Genomic DNA, 22,740 nt, shown 5'->3' with positions numbered 1-22,740 from the left:
ACAGTAGGAATGTTTGTACAACAATGCTTTATAATCATCACTAGTGGTATTAACTTTTAGTTCCAGATTTATTTGTTAACTTTTAGTTCCACCAGCTTCCATGGTGGGATTTGAACCCCTGCACCTAGACAGCTCTGATGAAAAATCATCTAGATTTGAAACGTGAGCTTGTTCTCTCTGCATGGATGCTGCCTGACCCGCTGTGATCTCCAGCACGTTTTGTTTCCAGTAATTTGCTACCTTAAACTTAGACATTAGCATGGATTACTAATTGAATGATATTAACACAATGCCACTTCCTCTTCTGAAGCAAATATCCTATCCAGTTCTAACTAGCATCAGTAACAAAACAACATATGCAAGTATATTCAATGTTATGACAGTTTAACTATCCACCTACTATTTCCACCATATATTTCTGCCTTACTAGACCTTGATGGCAGAAGGAAGTTAGTTAGCTGAAGTTAGCTACAGATGCTTTACAATAAGGAAGCTTTTGAGACTTATCTCAAGGCAGCTTGTTTCTCAGTATGAAGAACTGCTGGCTTGAACCTGAGCAGCCTGCTTTCACCTCCCTGCTTACACCCACCAAGTGCTACTAAAAGGAAAGCTACCGATATATTTCTGCCCCAAGTAATATTAGTGTCCGACAGAATTTTATTATTATTTTGTTTTAGCCCTAATTTCGTGGCCCCGTTGATGAACAGAGTGGCTGGACCGAGAACAACTTTCAGATCTTTCTAGAACACAGCAGGCATAATGATGAAGAAGCATGTTGCATTTCATTCTTGCCCCATTGACTCTAGAACTGTAGTCTATACTTCAGAGGAGGTGAACAGGCGGGCTGATCTCCAGAAGCCTCTTAATCTAAGACCTTCAGATTACGATAAAGTTGCTGTTTGGTTCAGTGGTTTCTGCAAGGAAGGCCAAATACTTGTGATGATCCCAGATAGCAGAAGGAATAGCTGCAGACTTGAGAGATGCACCAGCTAATTGTGATACTGCCTCAAAAATTAACTTCAGTGTTACTAAGTTAATGCCCAGCCCCGAGGGAACAAGTACCGCTGGTGGTAAGTTAGAGAGGGTTCAAGCAGAGGATGATATGTGTGTATGTGTTCAGTTGAAGTGTCTGCAGTTTATCATTAGATTTGTCCTTTCCTTCTTCCTTTTCCTCTTCCTCGCTTTTAATTGTGTGAATGACCGACAAGAGAAACAAAAACACAGCTCCTCCTCCTTCTTCATTTGCTTCTCTTTCTCCACCTTCTTCCAATATCTACACATCACTACAGGTATGATTGGTCTGCAGGAAGAAAAGGTAGAAGTAATAATAGGGGACAAATATCCCCTTGAGGTTAATGAGACAGAGAAGGGGGTTTTTTGTTGAAGGAGGCAGTTTATGGCCGTTTGTTTCTTCAGAGGGGCTGCCAAGGCAATGGCTACTAATCTTCCGCTGATGAAATATTGACAAACATGCAATCTCCCAAGCAAGAGCTGAGTGATCTTCGCCAAGTTGCATCTTTTAAAGGGTGAATGGGTTAAAGGTGGCTTGCTCAATAAACAATTGCTATCACACCTCCTTTAAATTCACCTTTAGTTTCTTTGCTTATCCCATTACCAAACTCTCTGGCCCACCAAGCCTTTTGTCATTTAATCTGTCCCGCCCTCCATTCAATCTCAGATCTCCCCTTCTGTTACAACAAGGTGTAGACTTGGATGAACACAGCAGGCCAAGCAGCATCAGAGGAGCAGGAAGGCTGACGTTTCGGGACTGGACCCTTCTTCAGAAATGGGGGAGGGGAAGGGGATTCTGAAATAAATAGGGAGAGGGGGGGAGGCGGATAGAAGATGGATAAAGGAGAAGATAGGTGGAGAGGAGACAGACAGGTCAAAGAGGTGGGGATGGAGCCAGTTAGGGTGAGTGTAGGTGGGGAGTTAGGGAGGGGATAGGTCGGTCCAGGGAGGATGGACAGGTCAAGGAGGCAGGATGAGGCTAGTAGGTAGGAGATGGGGGTGGGCTTGAGGTGGGAGGAGTGGATAGGTGGGAGGACAGGTTAGGGAGGCGGGTATGAGCTGGCCTGGTTTTGGGATGCACAAACCTGACTGCCCTGGTTGACCCATTGTCTCTGCCTGCTCCTGCCCCACCGAACTCATCTCCACTTATCCCAGACAACAAGGTGCAGAGCTGGATGAACACAGCAACTCCATTTGCTCCCCCTTGGTCCAGGAACTCCCCACCTACGACCATGACACCACCCACACCCTCCACCTCCTCCAAAACTTCCGATTCCCTGGTCCCCAACACCTCATGTTTACCATGGACGTTTAGTCCCGATATACTTGCATTCCCCATGCAAGTGGCCTGAAGGCTCTCCGCTTCTTCCTGTCCCACAGGCACGACCAGTCCCCCTCCACTGACGCCCTTATCCGCTTAGTTGAACTCATCCTCACCCTTAACAACTTCTCCATCCATTCCTCCCACTTCCTACAGACAAAGGGGGTGGCCATGGGTACCCGCATGGGCCCAAGCTATGCCTGCCTCTTTCTGGATACGTGGAACAATCCCTCTTCCAAAGCTACACTGGCCCTATCCCCCACCTCTTCCTCCGTTACATTGATGACTGTATCGGCGCCGCCTCGTGCTCCTACGAGGAGCTCGACAGTTCATCCACTTCACTAACACCTTTCACCCCAACCTTAAGTTCACCTCGACCATCTCTGATACCTCTCTCCCCTTCCTGGACCTCTCTATTTCCATCTCTGGCAACCACCTGGAAACCGATATCCTACGCTGACTCCCACAGCTACCTAGAATACACCTCCTCCCACCCACCTTCCTGCAAAAGTGCCATTCCCTATTCCCAATTCCTTCGCCTCCGCCGCATCTGCTCCCAGGATGAGGCATTCCACTCCCGAACATCTCAGATGTCATCGTTTTTCAAGGATCGCAACTTCCCCCACTCAGTAGTCGAGAACGCCCTCGACCGTGTCTCCCGCATTTCCCGCAACTCATCCCTCACACTCCCTCCCCGCAATAACAACCAAAACAGAATCCCCCTCATCCTCACGTACCACCCCACCAACCTCCGGATCCAACGCATCATCCTCCGACACTTCCGTCATCTGCAATCCGACCCCACCACCAAAGACATTTTTCCCTCCCCACCCTTATCTGCTTTCCGGAGGGACCACTCTCTCCGTGACTCCCTTGTCCGCTCCACACTCCCCTCCAGCCCCACCACATCCAGCACTTTTCCCTGCAACTGCAGGAAGTGCTACACCTGCCCCTACACCTCCCCCCTCACCCCCATCCCATGCCCCAAGAAGACCTTGCACATCAAGCAGATGTTCACCTGCACATCTGCTAATGTGGTATACTGTATCCACTGTTCCTGTTGTGGCCTCCTCTACATCGGGGAAACCAAGCGGAGGCTTGGGGACCGCTTTGTGGAACACCTATGCTCGGTTCGCACGAAACAACTGCACCTCTCAGTCGCAAACCATTTCAACTCCCCCTCCCATACCTTAGATGACATGTCCATCCTGGGCCACAATGATGCCACCTGAAGGTTGCAGGAACAGCACCTCATATTTCGCTTGGGAACCTGCAGCCCAATGGTATCAATGTGGACTTCACAAGCTTCAAAATCTCCCCTCACCCATCCACATCTCAAAACCAGCCCAGCTTGTCCCCGCCTCCCTAACCTGTCTTCTTCCCACCTATCCCCTCCTCCTACCTCAAGCCCCACCCCCATCTCCTACCTACTAGCCTCATCCCGCCCCCTTGACCTGTCTGTCCTCCCTGGATTGACCAACCCCCACACTAACACCCGCCTACACTCACCTTTACTGGCTCCACCCCCACCTCTTTGACCTGTCTGTCTCCTCTCCACCTATCTTCTCCTTTATCCATCTTCTATCCGCCTCCCCCTCTCTCCCTCTTTATTTCAGAACCCCCTTCCCCTCCCCAATTTCTGAAGACGTGTCTAGACCCAGAACGTCAGCTTTCCTGCTCCTCTGATGCTGCTTGGCCTGCTGTACACCTCTACACCTTGTTATCTCCATTTCAAGCCTACCGACTCCCACAGCTACCTAGACTACACCTCCTGTCACTCACCTTCCTGCAAAAAGGCCATCCCCTATTCCCAATTCCTTTGCCTCCGCCGCATCTGCTCCCGAGATGAGGCATTCCACTCCCGGACATCCCAGATGTCCTCGTTTTTCAAGGATCGCAACTTCCCCTCCACAGTGGTCGAAAACGCCCTCGACCTTGTCTCTCGCATTTCCCGCAACTCATCCCTCACACTCCCTCCCAGCAATAATAACCAAAACAGAATCCCCCTCGTCCTCACGTACCACCCCACCAACCTCCGGATCGAACACATCATCCTCCAACACATCCGCCATCTGTAATCCGACCCCATCACCAAAGACATTTTTCCCTCCCCACACTTATCTGCTTTCCGGAGGGACCACTCTCTCCATGACTCCCTTGTCCGCTCCGCACTCCCTACCTGCCCCACCACACCCAGCACTTTTCCCTGCAACCGCAGGAAGTGCTACACTTGCCCCTCCACCTCCCCCCTCAGCCCTATCCCAGGCCCTAAGAAGACCTTCCACATCAAACAGATGTTTACCTGCACATCTGCTAATGTGGTTTACTGTATCCGCTGTTCCCGTTGTGGCCTCCTCTACATCGGGGAAACCAAGTGGAGGCTTGGGGACCGCTTTGCAGAATACCTACGCTCGGTTCGCACCAAACAATTGCACCTCCCAGTCGCGAACTATTTCAACTGCCCCTCCCATTCCTTGGACGACATGTCCATCCTGGGCCTCCTGCAGTGCCACAACGATGCCACCCGAAGATTGAAGGAACAGCATCTCATATTTTGCTTGGGAACCCTGCAGCCCAATGGTATCAATGTGGACTTCACAAGTTTCAAGATCGCCCCTCCCCCAACTGCATCCCAAAACCAGCCCAGCTCGTACCCGCCTCCCTAACCTGTCCTCCCACCTATCCACTGCTCCCACTTCAAGCCCCACTCCCATCTCCTACCTACCAACCACATCCCGCCTCCTTGACCTGTCCGTCCTCCCTGGACTGACCTATCCCCTCCCTAACTCCCCACCTACACTCACCTTTAATGGCTCCAACCCCGCCTCCTTGACCTGTCTGTCTCCTCTCCACCTATCTTCTCCCTTATCCATCTTCTATCTGCCTCCCCCTCCCTATTTATTTCAGAATCCCCTTCCCCTCCCCCATTTCTGAAGAAGGGTCCAGATCCGAAACGTCAGCTTTCCTGCTCCTCTGATGCTGCTTGGCCTGCTGTGTTCATCCAGCTCTACACCTTGTTGTCTCAGATTTTCCAGCATTGGCAGTTCCTACTATCTCTGTAACAATTTCTCCCCTTCTGTTCTTGTTCTTCCATTCCACTCCATTCCCTACCACACCCAACTGGCCTCCTTCACCTTTCATTTGTTTGAAATTTATTATGGTTCGAGCCTTTTCCAGTTCTGAAAAAAGGTCAGCAACATGAAATATGAACTCTGTTTCTCTCTCTACAGATGTTGCCAGACCTGCAGAGTATTTCCAACATTACTTATTTTAGTTTCTTCTTACAGCTGCAATATTTTGCTTCTGTATGGGCTTACTTTAAGATGATCTATATGAGTTATTGCTGTCAAGCAACTGAGCTAGTACAGGATGCCAAGAGCTATAATGTGGTTTGGAGCTTTGTTTACAGAACCTGATATTTTAATAGGTTATAGAATATGTTAATGTCTAACGTGATCAAGGAAATGTGGGAGTACTAAGTCTGTTACTTCGCCATCATCAACATGTTTAAGTTTGCCCTCAACTTGGATATTGTGGCTAAACCAAAACTTGAGGTTTTGTTTTTAAAGTATGCATGTCTTATAGAAGAGCATGTAAATATTTTCACAAATTTAGTTAGCATACTTGAATTATGTTTCTGTGTGAGCTACTTTAAAGTATAACCAAAATTATTTCTGAGTAACTATTAGTCACCATTTTTGCACATCACATTGCATGTTATAAATATGGAAAGAATTCCAAGCGTATATTTAGTTATGTATCTCCATTGAATTACGTTTTCTCCTTTTAATCCGTCATTGTTGTTTAATTTGTGTTACTAAACACTGCCAACCACATATTTGAGTGGCTTGCAATGCTTTGGCATTAGTCCAAACTTCTTAACTAATATTTCACCAGAGATTAGATGTCACCTATCAATGGTACTTGTGGAGTTTATAGTGTAGTCTGGTTTCTGAAGTATGCAATTTGTACCTCTGCCTGTCTCTTGATAGCAATGCAATCTTCTGCAAACTTAGTGGACTGTGTACAGACAGGTATCAAATATCCGACCATTGCTTCCCTTTTTTTATACACTTGAATTATATTATCAGATTGCTGTGAATTTTAAAAGCTTGCTGATTCCACTTAACAAATACAAGAAATGCATGTAATGGCCTTGCTACCTGAAATATTATCACTTGTATATAATATTACATGGCTTTTACAAAACAGTGAATTAACAAATGTTGAATCCTGACTGATTTAAGTAGTTCGAACATTTAGCAGTGATAAACTTTTACCCTTTTAATGGCCATCCTCTTTCCTAGTTTGGTGTGAGTTTTCATTAAGTTTTCATATCTAGTTAATTAAAAAAATTTCAAAATTACAACTAAATACAAGAAAAACTGTGAAGGGTTGGAATCATGGACATAAATTCAATGCCACATCAGATACAGAGAGGGAAAAAAATGATTGGATCAGAGTTGACGAAAATAATTAGGAAATACTAGAAGCAAAGTTTTAAAATTTGACATCTTTAAAATCTCCGTGAAAAATTCAAAACCTGAGTGAATGAGAATCCAAAATCCCAAATAGTTTCAGTAACAGAGAGGTTTATTGCCTGTGATCTATAATTAGCATGTCATTAAAAGCATACTTACACTTTCAGTAACAAGCTTTAACTTCTTGTGGTGAATACTGCAAATTTATACAGCAAAATGCTGCAATTTTCCAAGTAAAACAGGGAGACCGAGGAAAAAATGCAATGTTGTGAGGCTAGTATGAGAGCGACACACCTTATAGCTTTTGAATATTCACATTTAACACTGCTTCTGCTCCTTGATGAAGTTGGTGTGCTGTTTACCCATTGTCAGTGATACACAATATTTATTGTGTCATTATTTTTACAGCAAACTCTAACACAATAAATTAGAAATCACTTTGGATTTTTTATCAAGTGTTTGCTTAAATTTGAAGATGTTAATTTAGGGAGAAAAATCATCTGTGGATAATGATGTTATTTTAAGTTAAATTCTGTTGAGTTTTACTTACACAAATTAGCTAGTATAGCACAAAAAGTACTGATAGAGACTTTTTGGAAATTCCAGACAACTTTTAAAATGAATTACAGGTTTGTCAGGCAAGTATATCAACTTACAACAAATGAGTCTAATTAAACATTAATAACATAAAAAGTCAGTCCTGATAACAGGTGAATCACGTATAAAACCACTTAATGTATGCAAATAAACCTTTCACACTGCAAGCGCAGTTTAGAATTTCTTTCTCAGTTTCTTTAGTTAACCACTGGAGATCTGCAAAGCTCTTTCCATTTATATGGTCGCTGGTGCAATTTATTTAGAAAGCAGGTCGATCTTGTTTAGGCAGATTATATGTGAGATCTGGCATTAGTATGGAGGTCAACACATGAAGTACCATTAATTAGTGTATGTGAGCCTCACTGGAAAAGGAATTATTTTTATTATAAAGTTGTATTGACTTCCTTCTTAGATGATCAATGGGGGAGCAGGGAGGCTATTTCACAGCGCACCCCCTCAAACTTTGAATGGAAACTTGACACTTAATGTTCCAGTGAAGTGACGTTCATATGAGCTAGAGATGTGGGACTCTGACAACCTGTACAAATAATTTGGCCCTGCCATCCACATCCTTAGCCTTATTCTGACATGGTCATCAATAGAATACAACTTTGCAGATCGGGTCATGGGTCAATTAAATTTAGGCCTTTTTTATTTTGGTGCCGAAGTGAGTGAAGCAGTAAAATGATTATTGGTATATGAACATTGCATGATAAATTATTTTCTGGAATTAATGTCAGCATAGTTTTCAAATACTAAGAATTATTGATATATCCGGAGTCAGATGAATTTAAGTTTGTTTTGCGTGTTCTATTCTTCATATTGAACATTATGAATATATTGGATTGATTGATAATGGGTAGATACTTATCAGGATAGGCTGACTTAGGTTTCTGGCTTCAATGTTTTGTTTCATATTTGATGGCTGTAAAGATAGAATTATTATTCTCAGCTTGTCCTGTATGGTTATAATAGTAATAAGTGCTGTGGAGATATAAGATATATTAATAGTAATTTGAAAAGTTAGCTGATAAATAGTAATGCCTCATATTATGTACCTCTCTTTCCTCTGTGTATGTGTTCCCTGCTGCAGTAGGGAACAGAGGAATTCTATATAACTGCATTAAACATTTGCCAACACATATTGTCAAAAATAACTGATAAAGTTATAGTGTGACATGAATTAATGTGGTTTAACATTTTTTCTCACATTGTGCAATACATTTAATTATCTAAATGCAACTCAACGAGACCTTAATGGAAGTGTTTATTGAAAGGAAGCATGCAGAAAGGGCACGGAGTGGGAAAAACTATTATAGCATGTAATGAAAGTATGTATACACATAAATTTTGAAATAGCTAGCAGCATTTACGCATTAGAGGTTTTTTGAATCCCTGTGGGAATCTCTAGGAAGTACTTTGTGTTTGAGTTATGGAAATCATTTTTTTTCTGGCTGGCGCTAGGGCTTGTAAATAGAAAAATTCCAAGTTAAAACTAAAGATATAACTGCTCTATTTATTGATGCATGAATACAAATCCAAAATTATCAGGCAATACTTTAATACATGCAGGAAAAATTTAAATTTACTAGTCACATTCGATGTACATTAGCTAAATGATTATCATATCAAAGGCATTAAAGGTAATAACTTTTCTGTTGTCTTTTTCCTTGAAACAGTTTGAAGTAATTAATAACACATGTTTTTTATTTGAGGTCTAATGTAAATTGTGCTCTTTTCAGACATAATTTTCATCATCCTTATTATGCATACTTTAAAAATGTATTATCGACCAGAAGTTTAATGCTTTTCACAGAACTGTGGTTGGTACGGGAAGTGAAATAGAATGAAAAACCACATGAGAAGTATAGTATTTGACATTTATTCTTAAGTTTTATGTTTCAAGATTTATGGTCTCTAAGCAAAGAAAATAAAAATGCTCTATATATGGTGCAGAATTATAATAAAGAATGCAAAGTTAGTAAATTATCTGAGATAATTATGTTTGCGCCTTAAAGTTTAATTTTATCTGTTTAGTCTAAAAATGGTTATCATCGTATAATCTTAATCTGTTTAATGTTATTAAGATGCATTGATAGCCATGCTTTGAATCTGACAGTGTTACAATGGAAAGCATTATCTTCTGTTTCACTATTAATGTGCTTTGGATTGTTACAATAACAAATGTTTAAAATATTTGTTGGAGTATTGAGCATTACTCCAAATGGCTTTATTTTCAAACAGTTTAAAATTATTTCTGTGTTTATTGTTTCTTTCAATGTCAGATTAGGCTGTAAAGGACTATAAACATATTTTTCTGTGTAATTAATACCACTTCAATCCTTCATTGAAAGTTAAGTATGTTAATTTGTATTTCATTGATTATATCTTTTTAATCTAAATTATATCTGTGTAAACTCATGGTCTCAAACAAGGCATACCTAATAGGATAGTGACAACCTAGGCATTTGCCCCAAAATGAGGTCAAACTGAAGGTCATTAAAAGGTGTACAAATTACATACAGTTAAAGACTGCAATTATCCCTTTGAAAACGTATTCTGTTGCCAAGTATGGAAGTTCAGAAAGCACATGTTCAGCTTTCAGTAATGACTATTCAAATTTACTTTATGGTTGCTTTGATACAAGACTAAACTTATAAGTAAAGGTACTTGATAACGTTTGGTATAAAGACCTCCATTTTCTAAAGTCTACATTGGCAGAATTTTTAGCTTTCAATTTTGCAGATTATTGATTCTTATGTCAACCATCTTTTGAAATATGGATTTCAATTTTGGATGTGTTATTTCAATTGGGTGTACGTGACATGCTGTTAACCCTTGGTGATTAACTGTCTATGGTTTATATCGAAAACTGCTCTCTCTGTAGTACATTGTATTGTATAATACCATATGCTGAAGCTTAACCCCTTTCTGCCAATGTTTCCTCACAATACTATATCTACTTGGAAGACTACAGGAACTCTTGTGAATTTCACATGATCGCACATCGATTAATTTAAATTCTAAGTGCAGTGCTGTGAAATAAAGCTAAGCAAGTACAGAGTTTTAGTTCTTACAGACTTTATAGACAATTAGCAAATATAAGGTTGTTTAACTGGCTGGACAATGAGATCTCGAATAGGAGGGAAAAAGCTTTGGGTTGAAAGAAATCAATATCATTGGATTCAGCTAACAAATAACTTGCCTTATAGAGTGGGAATCTACAGATGACGTAGACACTAGTTATAATATTACAAGGTTACTGCACATTCCATTAGTAAGGATAATACACTGCCACAAACACTATGAATTAAGTCGATCACATTAAATGCATTCCAAGTGTAATACAGCTGTCATAACCTCTTGGCTGGATTTTTACAATGGACCGTTCTGTTCGCCCCACACTTCCCAGAAGAAAAATGGTCTTGGGTGACCTGACTAATGAAAAGCCTTTCAGTGATAACCTGCTGTCTGAGGGCTAAAAAGGCTCAGGATCACCTTACGGCTCTCAGCCTCAAGCCACAAGTCAATCTGATTGGCTGAAAGCTGTAGCAGCGCCAGAATTGCTGGGATTGGAAGACCCACAAAAAAGAGCGACGGTCACTGGAATAATGTACGTCTCAGGGTTTTGGGGATGGATGGGATCAGGCACCCTGTGGAGGTAGGAGGGTGGGAACAGGGAGCCTTGGAGACCAGGCAGGAAAGCACAAAGTGAAGGGTGGTGGAAGGCAATGAAATCTTACTGGGGGGTGCCTCTGATGAGCACAGCTCCCCCCTCCAATTTTATGCACCCATTTCAAAAATATCAGTTATAAAATTAAAATTGTAGAATCCCTACAGTGTGGAATCAGGCCATTCAGCCTATTGAGTCCACACCGACCCTCCCACCCAGACCTATGGCCGTACTGTATCCCTGTAACCCTGCATTTCCCATGGTTAATCCACATAACATGCACGTCTTTGGACTGAGGGATGAAACCGCACCTGGAGGAACGGGGAGAATGTGCAAACTCCACACAGACAGTCGCCCAAAGGTAGAATTGAAGCCAGGTCCCTGACACTGTGAGGCAGCAGTGCTAACCACTGAGTCACCATGCCAGCGTTTGCACTTGGACCTCCCGGCCACTGCTCAGCAGTTTAGGGCATTGCAGATGGATTGAGGCCCTTAATTGCCACTTAACCAGACATAAAAGGCCTTTATAGGCCTAAGTATGGGCAGCTTAGTTGGCACCTTATCCGACCCAGGTATCATGGGGAATGCTTTAATGTGCCGAAGCCCAACTCACTGTGAACATGACAGATGGAACAGGGAGGCGTAAAATTCAGCTCTATGATTCCATTATTTTAAAATCTGGAAATGGCAGTTAAAGTGATAATTATCAACAGACCATAATTTTGTAAACTTTAGTAACATGATAATGCAAATTCTGGACCCAGTTAGAGGATTAGCACATTTTAGTCCTGCACATGTATGCAATATTTCCAAGCGTATTGTTCTCTGGGTTAATAAATCTTATAAACAAAATCATTCTCTTTTTAAAGGAAACGAAAAGTATCTAGGCCTTGGGGGTACAGAGGATGATTATTAGGATACCACCATGGATAAGGAACTTCAGTGGAAAGCTTGCAAAAGCTGGGATTGTTCTCTGCTCAGTGAAAAAGAAATGTTTAATTTGTGAAAGGTTCTTAAAGAGCAAGAGAGAAACTATTTTCTCAATCAAGTGTGTCAGTAACCAGAAGCCAGACATTGGAAGTAATTGCCCAAGGAACAGAAGGAGAAATAGGAAGAAATATGTTCACACAAAGTGAAGAAGATATGGAAGCAGCTAAACGTATGAACTTTCCAAAGAGGATGGATATTTACTTGAAGAGGACTATTTTTCATATAACAAGGAAAAACCATGGATGTCGAACTGCATTAGACTTTGAGCGTGATGATAGGTTGAATAATCTTTCATGCTGACAAATCCTAAATTGTAATGGTGCGAGATGTGGTGTGTTATGCTCCAGCAATTGTCCCAGCAATATTCTATTGTTTAGCTTACTGTGTGGAACACCAGAGACTTCCACTTAATGCTTGCTTTTCATACACTAAACCTTTTACTTTTCACAAAGGGGCAAAAAAATCCTTCTAAAAGTAAAGAAAAAAGAAAGTCAGTCAGTGGGACCTGAAATTCACAAATTAGCTGTAACATCCCTTTGACTCCTGCAGCTTGTAAGGAGCTGCAATTATCCAGATTGATTAGTTTCGAGCTGTGGCCTTAAAGGGACAGCTCAGGTTTGCAGTTAAACCTCAGTTTCACACTACTTGCAGAAAAATCGATGAGCAATGCTGTGAAAGCTGAACTTGTGACTTTGAAAAGTTTCTCACATGAAGTGGCCTGGGCTGGAATTTACAGGCCTGATTTGGCTCGGCTACTTTCCCCACTCCTTCACCCTCTGTGAATTTTAAATATGGGATACTGACCGGGTTGGCAATATGACATCATCATGCCAGAAATGAAAACAGAAATTGCTGGAAAAACTCAGCCAGTCTGGCGGTATCTGTTGAGAGAAAGCAAAATCCAGTGACTTTTCTTCAGAACTGATGGTAACTAGGAAAAGGTTAGTATTTACACAGAAGATGGAGTGGTGGGGGGGGAAGCAATAAGCGATAGGCAGAAATGGAGCCAAAAGAGAGAGAACAACAATTGGATAGACAAAGGAATTGGTAAAGATCAGCCTGGGAGAATGAATGGCTGCTAATGGGGACTGTTAGTGGCTGACAATGGGTTGTGTGTAGTAGCATCTCATGTGATAACAAGGCCTGGTAAGTGGGGATGAGGTGGGAGAAAGACATTGAGGAAAATGCTCAAGCTCTAAAAACGTTGAATTTGATATTAAGTCCAGAAGGCTGCAGGGTGCCCAAGTGGAAAATGAGATGCTGTTCTTCCAGCTTGCGCTGAGCCTCAGTGGAGCACTGCAGCAGGCCTGAGACATAGATGTTGGCCAGGGAACAGCATGGTGTGGTGAATCGATTGGCAACTGGAAGCTCAGCGTCATTTTTGTCAGTGATGATGATGCCATCATGATGCTAGTCTCTGACATGAACATGTACCAAAATCAGTAGACCACCCAATATTTCAAAATACCCCAGTAAGAAACTATTGGACTCGTTAAAGAGCCCTTGAATGCAATTTTTCATCATTTTCGTATGAAATGAAAAGGTTTGGTCATGCTTTGTGGCAGATATGATGAGATGGCATAAGTGGAGATGAGGAAGATGCCTTGAAATTCATTTCTTTTCAGAAATAAATTGATTTTATTCACAAGGGCCCTTGTTAAGAGTGACCGAGGATGGGTAATAAATGTCAGGCCAGCCAATGAACCACACATCCCATGAGTGAAATAAAGGCAAAAGGAAAGTTCTTCCGTAGGAACCATAGTTGCAAGCAGCTTCTGTTGGTGAAGGTGGCAGTGTCTCAATAATGTTTTAACTTCCTTTTATTTTACTGTTTTGAGTCTGCCACTAGGAGAAAGAGAAATTGAGAGAGCAGGGGGCTCTTAAATACGTAGCTGACTTCCTGTTCATTGTATGACCCTTCTGCACAATATCTTACCCTGTAGGGTAAAAATACATAAGAAGTGAACATTAATACTTGGAATTGACCGTACTGGAGCACATTTTGCATCATACAGGATGTGCCGGACCTCAGTGTCTCATTCACAAGTTTTATGAGATTTTCCTTCTGGGAACGTGGATTCCTTAGACCCCTTCGCACCTGCTGATTGGCTGTCTTGTCAGTGAGGTACGCTAACTGTGGTTCACTGTTTGATTGACTGCACTGAGAGCGAGATAGAAGTGAGCTGACCACTTTCACTTCCACCTCATTGATACACATAAAATACAGCTCTGCATTTTGCTTTTGATTATGCCTGTATCCGACACATAGCTTCAGTGTTCACTTTCACAGTCTATTCTTTCTTTTCAGAGGTTCTTGAGTAGATTTGTAACTCGGGTTGTGGATGCTGTGGTTGATTCGCTCACCGAGCTGGTTCGTTGGTCCGCAGACATTTCATTACCCTGCTGAGTAACATCATCAGTGCAGCCTCCGATGAAGCGCCGTTGTGTTTTCCTGCCTGATATTTAAACTCTGGGGTCCGTTGGAGATGATTACCTCATTTCCGGTTTTTCTTTGCAGTGGTGTATATATAAGAGTCTAATTCTACGTGTTTATTGATGGCCTTTTTGGTGGAGAAACAGGCCTCTAGAAATTCCCGCGCTTGTCTCTGTTTGACTTGTCCTAGGATCTTGATGTTGTCCCAATCGAACTGGTGGTTCTCCTTATCCGTGTGAATGGAGACGAGTGAGTATTGGTCATGTCTTTTTGGTGCTCGTTGATGTTCATGTATTCTTGTGGCCAACCCGGAACTACACCGAAACAAAGAAGAATACCTCTACCAAATACTTAAAGACAACGGATACCCGAACAGCTGGGTCCATCCGATGATGCCTATCACACAAACATCAAAAGGAAGATACAGTACACCCTGATACACTCGTCACATTACGATGCATCAAGAACATATCCGAACTGACCACAAGACTCCTACGACCATTGGGCATCAGAGTGGCACACAAACCTACATCAACCCTACGCCAACTGCTAACTCGAACCAAAGACCCCCTTACCCACTATGGACAGAACCACCATGATATACAAGATCCCATGCAAGGACTACGACAAACATGACATTGGACAGACAGGAAGGAAACTGGCCACAAGAATACATGAACACCAACTGGCAACAAATATTCACGACCAATACTCACTCGTCTCCATTCACACGGATAAGGAGAACCGTTCGATTGGGACAACACCAGGATCCTAGGACAGGCCAAACAGAGACAAGCACAGGAATTTCTAGCGGCCTGGTTCTCCACCAAGAAAGCCATCAATAAACACGTCAAATTAGACTCTATATGTACACCACTGTGAAGAAAAACCAAAATGAGGTAATCAACTCTAACAGACGCCTGAGTTTAAATATCAGGTGGGAAAACACAACAGCACTTCATCGGAGGCTGCACTGATGATGTTACCCAGCAGGACAATGAAACATCTGTGAACTAATGAACCAGCTCGGCGAGCGAACCAACCACAGCATGTTTCTTTTCAGTCTAACAAAATTTTGACAGATAACTAATGCACATGAAAGTGAGCCAGAAGAAAATGAAGTTTAAACAAAACAATCCACTGAATTACCTGGCATGAAGCATGTATTACACATTTGTTTGAAGATATAACCCTTTCAAACACACTGTATCTTTGATGTCTTGACTACTTTCAAAGCAATCTCAAACTCTTCACATTCCCACCAGTTAGTTTTCTCCCTCCGCCATCTCAAATCTGAGGCACAAAACCTTGTCACTGACAAATTACAACTGAAAATGTTATCCATTGCAAGATTAGTTTTGACCATATTAAGTACTACTGCTGTTGGGTTTCCTCTGCTAAATCCTCCCACTATTGCAAGATAAACTTGGAGAACCCCTGGCTCCTTTCCTAACACTCTAATGCCTTTCTTCAAACCTCCTTCCTCATCTCTCTGCATTCACCCTACCCCATCTCATCTCCAGCAACTATGTGAGGAACTGTTTTGCTTTGGAAATAACCAGTGCCACTTTCTTTCCTGCCCCTGACGTCAAATGTAGGATCTTTGACAACCCAGCTCTGAAGTTCCTTCCCTTTCTGATCCATGTGCTCTCCATCGGACCTGCTTCTAACTTCCACAGTCTATTCCTGTTCCCTACCTGAAAGCTCAACTTGCTTTCTTGGCCCATGCTAGTAGACATTAGAAAAATGTCACTTATTGCCAGCATCCATTTTCTCTCTGAGGCCATCACCTCTATATTATCTGCAACTCATTTGAAATTCTGCATTCCAAGTTCTGCTTCTACCTGACAGAAAGTCATGCACATAATCTTTAGTTGCTATAGCATTTAATTCCTCATTCTTCTCCTTGACTTTTCCTCAACATTTGACACAGTTGACCACATCTCGCTCCTTCCATGTTATTTCGTTTCATTTATAGCTCCATGTGCATCACTCATTAATTCTAACTCTCTACAACTTCAGCTTTTGTTTCCCTGAAACTCTCATAAGTGCCTTTGTCACTTCCAGACATGACTATTTCAGTCCCTCCTATCGACCTCCAACATACCAGCATTTACAAACTCTAGCATATACAAAGCTCTTTTGTTGGTATTCTATTCCATACTTTATCCTAACTTCCTATAACTCCTATTCTCATTGGCCTACCTAGACTTTTAGTTCCTATTAGAAATTGCAAAACTTTAAGACCCTGACTTCAACCAACCCTACAACCTGAACTCCATGACTCCGAGTTTGATATGTTGTTCCTTACAACCAACCCTTAAACTCGAGCTGTGCTTCTCACTTTTGTTTCTCCACTGGTGTTGGGGTCTTGAGCCGCCTAAGTCCTACCCATTTAATTCTATCATTAAACTTCTCTACATTCTGAACTTTCTTTTCTTTTTTTTAAGAAGCAATCTCACAACCCATCTTTTGATTAGTGTTTAGTTCTACTAATCTTTACATGTTTGGATCAGTACATTAATTATATTTAATGACTTGGATTATACTTTAATGCAAAACAGAAACGGAAGTTGTAGGTTTGCTGATGCATGACTGATTGTCTAAAATAAGTGTCTATCTGTTTATACCATCTCCACATGTTGCACACACAGACATACCATAAAGTGGCATGTAAGAAGACCTACAAGCACTTATTTGAATTGACATGTAATTACAATGTACGGATTGGGTTGTCTGTAACACTGTAAAACTCCTAATGAAGTATGCATCTATTGCTGCCAGGCACGACAAGTACCTTACACAAGTGGTTGTTACTTGCCTGTGTATGTGGGCCATTAAACAACAGGGCCATCACAAGTCTGATCCAAATGTCAAGAATTGACATGGTTCAGAAATATACATTTTTCCCCCAAAGATATACTATATTCAAAAAATGAATAGTGACAGTATATTTCAACTTGAAAATTACAAAGAAGCTGCAACAAAACTTGTTGACATCCAGCATTTCCCACTGTTACATATCTCAGAATGATTTTTGTACATATGTACATACTTGAAAAATATCATTCCAGGTCAGGGATAAAGCCAGAAAGAAAAACATTTCGATTTAAAATTGTCAGAAAGTGCAACAGAAATGAATAGCTGTTTTTGCACCTTGTTCCACTCTGAGGTACAGAGCACAGTTTCAATACTCTTGATCGTCAGAATGTGCATTCGTTGTCACATAAACAGTCCAAGGGGTTCAACAGATTCCAGCCCTTTAATGTGCTATGGCTGTAAAGCCTTTAAACAGTTTGGGCCATATCCCTCTAAACCTTTCACATTCATGTATCTGTCCAGATGGCTTTTAAATGTTGTAACTATACCTGCATCTACCACTTCCTCATACAAAGCAAAAATGTGAACTTGTCCACTTTGACAGGAAAAATCAAAAAACAGAATGTCATTTGAATGGGGAGGGATTTGACTGAGTTCCCTAAGAATGTGGACTCACTGTTCATTCAGATTGGTTCCTGACGCCCAATTCACCTGGTCACTGATGCTCATTAGTCTGCACCATCAGCAGATCCGAGCAGAAGATGTCATCCATATGCAGGGAGGCTTTGACCTGAATTCCTCCATTACCTGGGATTATCACCCACCTTCTGCCCACATCTTTCCCAATGGTCTCAGCAAGACATTCTATGCAACAGATGAGCAGGACAGTGGAGAGAGGGTAGCCGTGCTTGATACAACCATTTAGTATCACTGGTAATGGCTATTAGTGGGCTCATTCTCCTTATTTCAAAGCATTAAAACTGTTGGTCATGTGGTCATTGTTGCTCTGCCTGAGATCGACTAATTAATTCAACCATTTCCAGTACCCTTCCAATGCATTTATTAGTAAATCATGCTAATATGAATTTCATGCTTATTGGTATTTTGCTAACAGACAGAATTCAATATTTTTTGGAAATGCACCAGAATGACCATGAAATGCCTTTTGAGGAAAGAAACATATTTCTCTTAACATGGTGCAGGGCTGGATGAACACAGGAGGCCAAGCAGCATCATAGGAGCAGAGAGGCTGACGTTTCGGGCCTAGACCCTTCATCAGAAAAGGGGGAGGGGAAGGGGGTTCTGAAATAAATAGGGAGAGAGTGGGAGGCGGATGGAAGAGGGATAGAGGAGAGGATAGGTGGAGAGGAAACAAACAGGTCGAAGAGGCGGGGATGGAGCCAGTAAAGGTGAGTGTAGGTAGGGAGTTAGGAAGGGGATAGGTCAGTCCAGGGAGGACGGACAGGTCAAGGGGGCGGGATGAGGTTGGTCGGTAGGAGATGGAGGTGCGGCTTGAGGTGGGAGGAGGGGATAGGTGGGAGGAAGAACAGGTTAGGGAGGCAGGGACGAGCTGGACTGGTTTTGGGATGCGGTAGGGGGAGGGGAGATTTTGAAACTTGTGAAATCCACATTGATACCATTGGGCTGCAGGGTTCCCAAGCAGAATATGAGTTGCTGTTCCTGCAACCTTCGGGTGGCATCGTTGTGGCACTGCAGGAGGCCCAGGATGGACATGTCGTCTGAGGAATGGGAGGGGAAGTTGAAATGGTTCGCGACTGGGAGGTGCAGTTGTTTATTGCGAACCGAGCGTAGGTGTTCTGCAAAGCGGTCCCCGAGTCTCCGCTTGGTTTCCCCGATGTAGAGGAAGCCACACCGGGTACAGCGGATGCAGTATACCACATTGGCAGATGTGCAGGTGAACATCTGCTTGATGTGGAAAGTCTTCTTGGGGCCTGGGATGGGGGTGAGGGAGGAGGTATGGGGGCAGGTGTAGCACTTCCTGCAGTTGCAGGGAAAAGTGCCGGGTGTGGTGGAGCTGGAGGGGAGTGTGGAGCGGACAAGGGAGTCACGGAGAGAGTTGTCCCTCCGGAAAACAGATAAGGGTGGGGAGGGAAAGATGTCTTTGGTGGTGGGGTCGGATTGCAGATGGCGGAAGTGTCGGAGGATGATGCGTTGGATCCGGAGGTTGGTGGGGTGGTCGGAGGATGATGCGTTGGCTACTATCTCTGATTCTCTTAACATGGTCTGGCCTAAATATGACACCAGTTGCTCACTTTGTTGTTGACTGTTAATATCATAACGAGGAGTAAGCAACTAATACTATTATACCAGCATTACATGCATCCCAAGAACAATTTTATATTGACATTCTTAGGTATTCAAACTTTCCATTTCAATTTGCAGATTATAAAGTTACTGGATGGCAAGCGTTCACAAGCAGTGGGAATTTTTATATCAAGTCTACATCTAGAAATGAAAGACATTCAACAAGGTATGCTTTGGCTGCTTGAACACCTTTATAAATACAAGATCCCAGCAACATTATGTATGCGACATTACTTGTGTTGAATGAAATGCTTGCTTAGTGCAGGGTAAGGGACATTCTTCTGCATTCTCTAAGACACCCACTTTAACTGTGTTCCTAAGAAGTAAGTGCATCATCGTTCACCATTCCAAATATTCCACTCATATCCTGGTTCTGAGAAACTTCCATTTGCAACCTCAGATCTGTGCTCATCTTTACTAGGAAGAATAAATATTTGAATCTAACTTGATTTGCATTTTAATGGCTTAGATTTAATTTTATTTAAAATCTTCAGAGTTGGTACCAGGTACACCTTTCTCTTCTGGAAAATACTACTTCATATGTTGATCAGTTTATGTCCATCCTCTACATGTTCATGCTACTTTTTAAATATCTAAGAATATTTTATGTGCATCTATGTTTCGTAAGATTAAGAATGAAAACAAGGTAGATAAATCCAATTAACTACTTTGCATTTGAGTTTTACAAATCTGTTGCCACCTATCTATTTATTCTATCTCATTCACATAATGTCTAAGTTAATATACTATCTGTGAATGAGTTGACTGCAATGAGTTGAAGGAAGATTCATGAAATTATACGGGAGCGGGTGAGCTGGAATCCTGATGGCAGAAATAAAAGGTCGAATTAAACAGCAAGTGGAAAGACAGCGGCTAACAGACCAACATGAAAATGGCAGGAAGTCATTTAACATTAAGAAGGCAGCTCAGAGACATTTGCATCCTGTTGAATGTAACTAAATGTGCCTCTCAGATTTAAGTGGGGATCATGGACCATTAGATTCCTGGCTAGTGACAACTGATGGGGTTGAAGCATAATGTCTCTCCAAGTTAGAGACTACCTGCTGCATGAGGATAGAAAGGATTTTAAAAGATTATAGGTTGACGGGCAGAAACCAGAGGAGGGGCTGTTGATCAAGGCTGTGGAATACAGATCTCAATGTGGGTAGCTAATGTACATCCTGAGGGATGTAGATTGGAGGACCTGATGGTTGAGCTTGAGGTGTCAGCATTGTTGTGAAAGAGCTAAAATCAGACCTCGCATGATTACAAGCCCAATGTTGTTAGAAACATGAGCATTGAAGGAGCTGTGCCTATTGAATACCAGTCAGCTCTTTAAGATCTGACAGGTGAACATAGCGCCTGTTGCTCAGTCAATCACGAGTTTCAATACTGGTGTTGGGGTCTGCATCAGCTGCCGGCTAATTAGCAGCTTGCGGGTCCCAAGAACTGCAGTTGAGGCCTGCTCTTTGTAGAATCCAGAGAGTAAGTCATTTTTTAATTCGTCACTGAAATAACTCCATTGAGGCCGGTATCCCATCACCAAGTCACCGTTTATTTACGCTTGGACAGTCCTTGACACTGATCCAGCTGCCTCAGAGACTTCTGTCAGAGTGAAGAGAACCTGTGACACTCCTGTTTATATCTGTCAGGTAGGGCTTCCTGATTGGACCAGATTAACAGCCTCAGTCACCTGGCTGACATTGTTAAAATTACTACAGTCATTTTTTGAGGGATGTTGGTTGGACACAAAGGCAGAGGAGGAGGTAGCTTCTGGAGTGCATTCCCTTGATCCTTCCACCAATAGCTCCAATTACCTCAAGACTGAGTCTGTCCCAAAGCCATCATGCAAGTCACCCCAGTTTCCCAGTCAGGAAACTGGATACTTGCTGGGAAGGCAGCTGATCAGTGTTATGATTCACTGAGGTAGTATGCTGGAAAGTGAGCCCTTCCCCAGAGTCGTCACCAAAGTTAAAGATTTTTTAAAGTCACAAAGTTACCCAGTATACCTAACATTCAGACCCTGATTGATGGAAAGTATGGACCAGGCTTCTGCATTGAACCATCAGCATTTAATAACTGCTCATGAAATCTCATACATTATCATACAGACAGACAACACACACACATACACACACTATGGGCAGAGGGAAAAAGCTGGAAAGACAGTTCAGAAGTCTTCCCAGGTTCTGTTACTGAAAAAGTCTTTCTAACTTTTCTGCTGGCCAGCACGTTGCTTCAGTTGTTGTTCAGTGATGCTTCCACTGTTTGGTAAGAGACACAAGCAGCACCAACACCACATGAATGAATTATAAGAGAAAGTCTTGGTGGCCTTTGTATTTTGCTCTAACTGTCCAACTTCCTGCCAAACTACCTGGCCGCACTAATCTATAATGCTTAATGATAGTACCTGTTCCTAGCAGCACCTAGCAATTTAGCTTTACTATCTCTTTATGACATTAATACTCCACGTATCCAGTGAGCTTTCTATTTAAGGTATTTTAATCCCCTGGTGAGCCGAGGGTTACCTAAATACAGTTTCTAGTTTTTGTGGGATACCTAATGGGTTTCCATATATTTCATTCCTCAATATTAGCAGTGATTGATCCTTATTATTGATTTCCCTGGCAGTCTTTGGACATTGCACTTGATCATATGTTCTTAGCTTATTTATGGATTGTCTGAATTTGGAGAGGTCTTAACATCCAGGCACTGAATTTTCATTCCTGCCTTTTAATTTTCTATTTGTACCATGAAAGAAATATCCACTTCTTGAATTCAAGATAAGCACCATGTGTAGTTGTCCCTTTTCTTAGACCTAGTCTGGCTGGAAATATTGCATTGCATGTTGATGTGTGTTCCAACATGTGCTTTATCCTTTTAATAAGTGTATCACTGATTTCAACATTACATATTAATTACTAAAGCAGTTTTGAATATCTACAATCTGCATTGAATTGTCTATAAACCGAGACATAAATTAAATGGATACTAATCATTGTTATTTGCCTAGGAATGAAACTACAGTACAATATTCTTCTTAAATGCTTTTGCATTTGTTACTTTCTAATGGAAAACAGTAAATTAA

General features: G+C 42.1%; 1 protein-coding gene across 2 annotated transcripts in view; it reads left to right on the top strand.

Annotated features, from left to right (window-relative positions):
- Nucleotides 1-22,740, top strand: part of LOC109911862 (formin-like) — a 368,530-nt gene that overhangs the window by 174,451 nt on the left and 171,339 nt on the right. For both annotated transcript variants that reach the window (XM_048600301.1, XM_048600300.1), the window contains one exon: nucleotides 19,731-19,818. In XM_048600301.1, the coding sequence (XP_048456258.1) occupies nucleotides 19,731-19,818 (88 nt within the window). The remainder of the gene's footprint in view (nucleotides 1-19,730; nucleotides 19,819-22,740) is intronic.

Source organism: Rhincodon typus, chromosome 8 (genome assembly GCF_021869965.1).
Source record: "Rhincodon typus isolate 14 chromosome 8, sRhiTyp1.1, whole genome shotgun sequence".
In the NCBI taxonomy this organism is placed as follows: domain Eukaryota; kingdom Metazoa; phylum Chordata; class Chondrichthyes; order Orectolobiformes; family Rhincodontidae; genus Rhincodon; species Rhincodon typus.
Note: the sequence above shows the minus strand (reverse complement) of the source record. Positions and strands in the feature narration are given on the sequence as shown.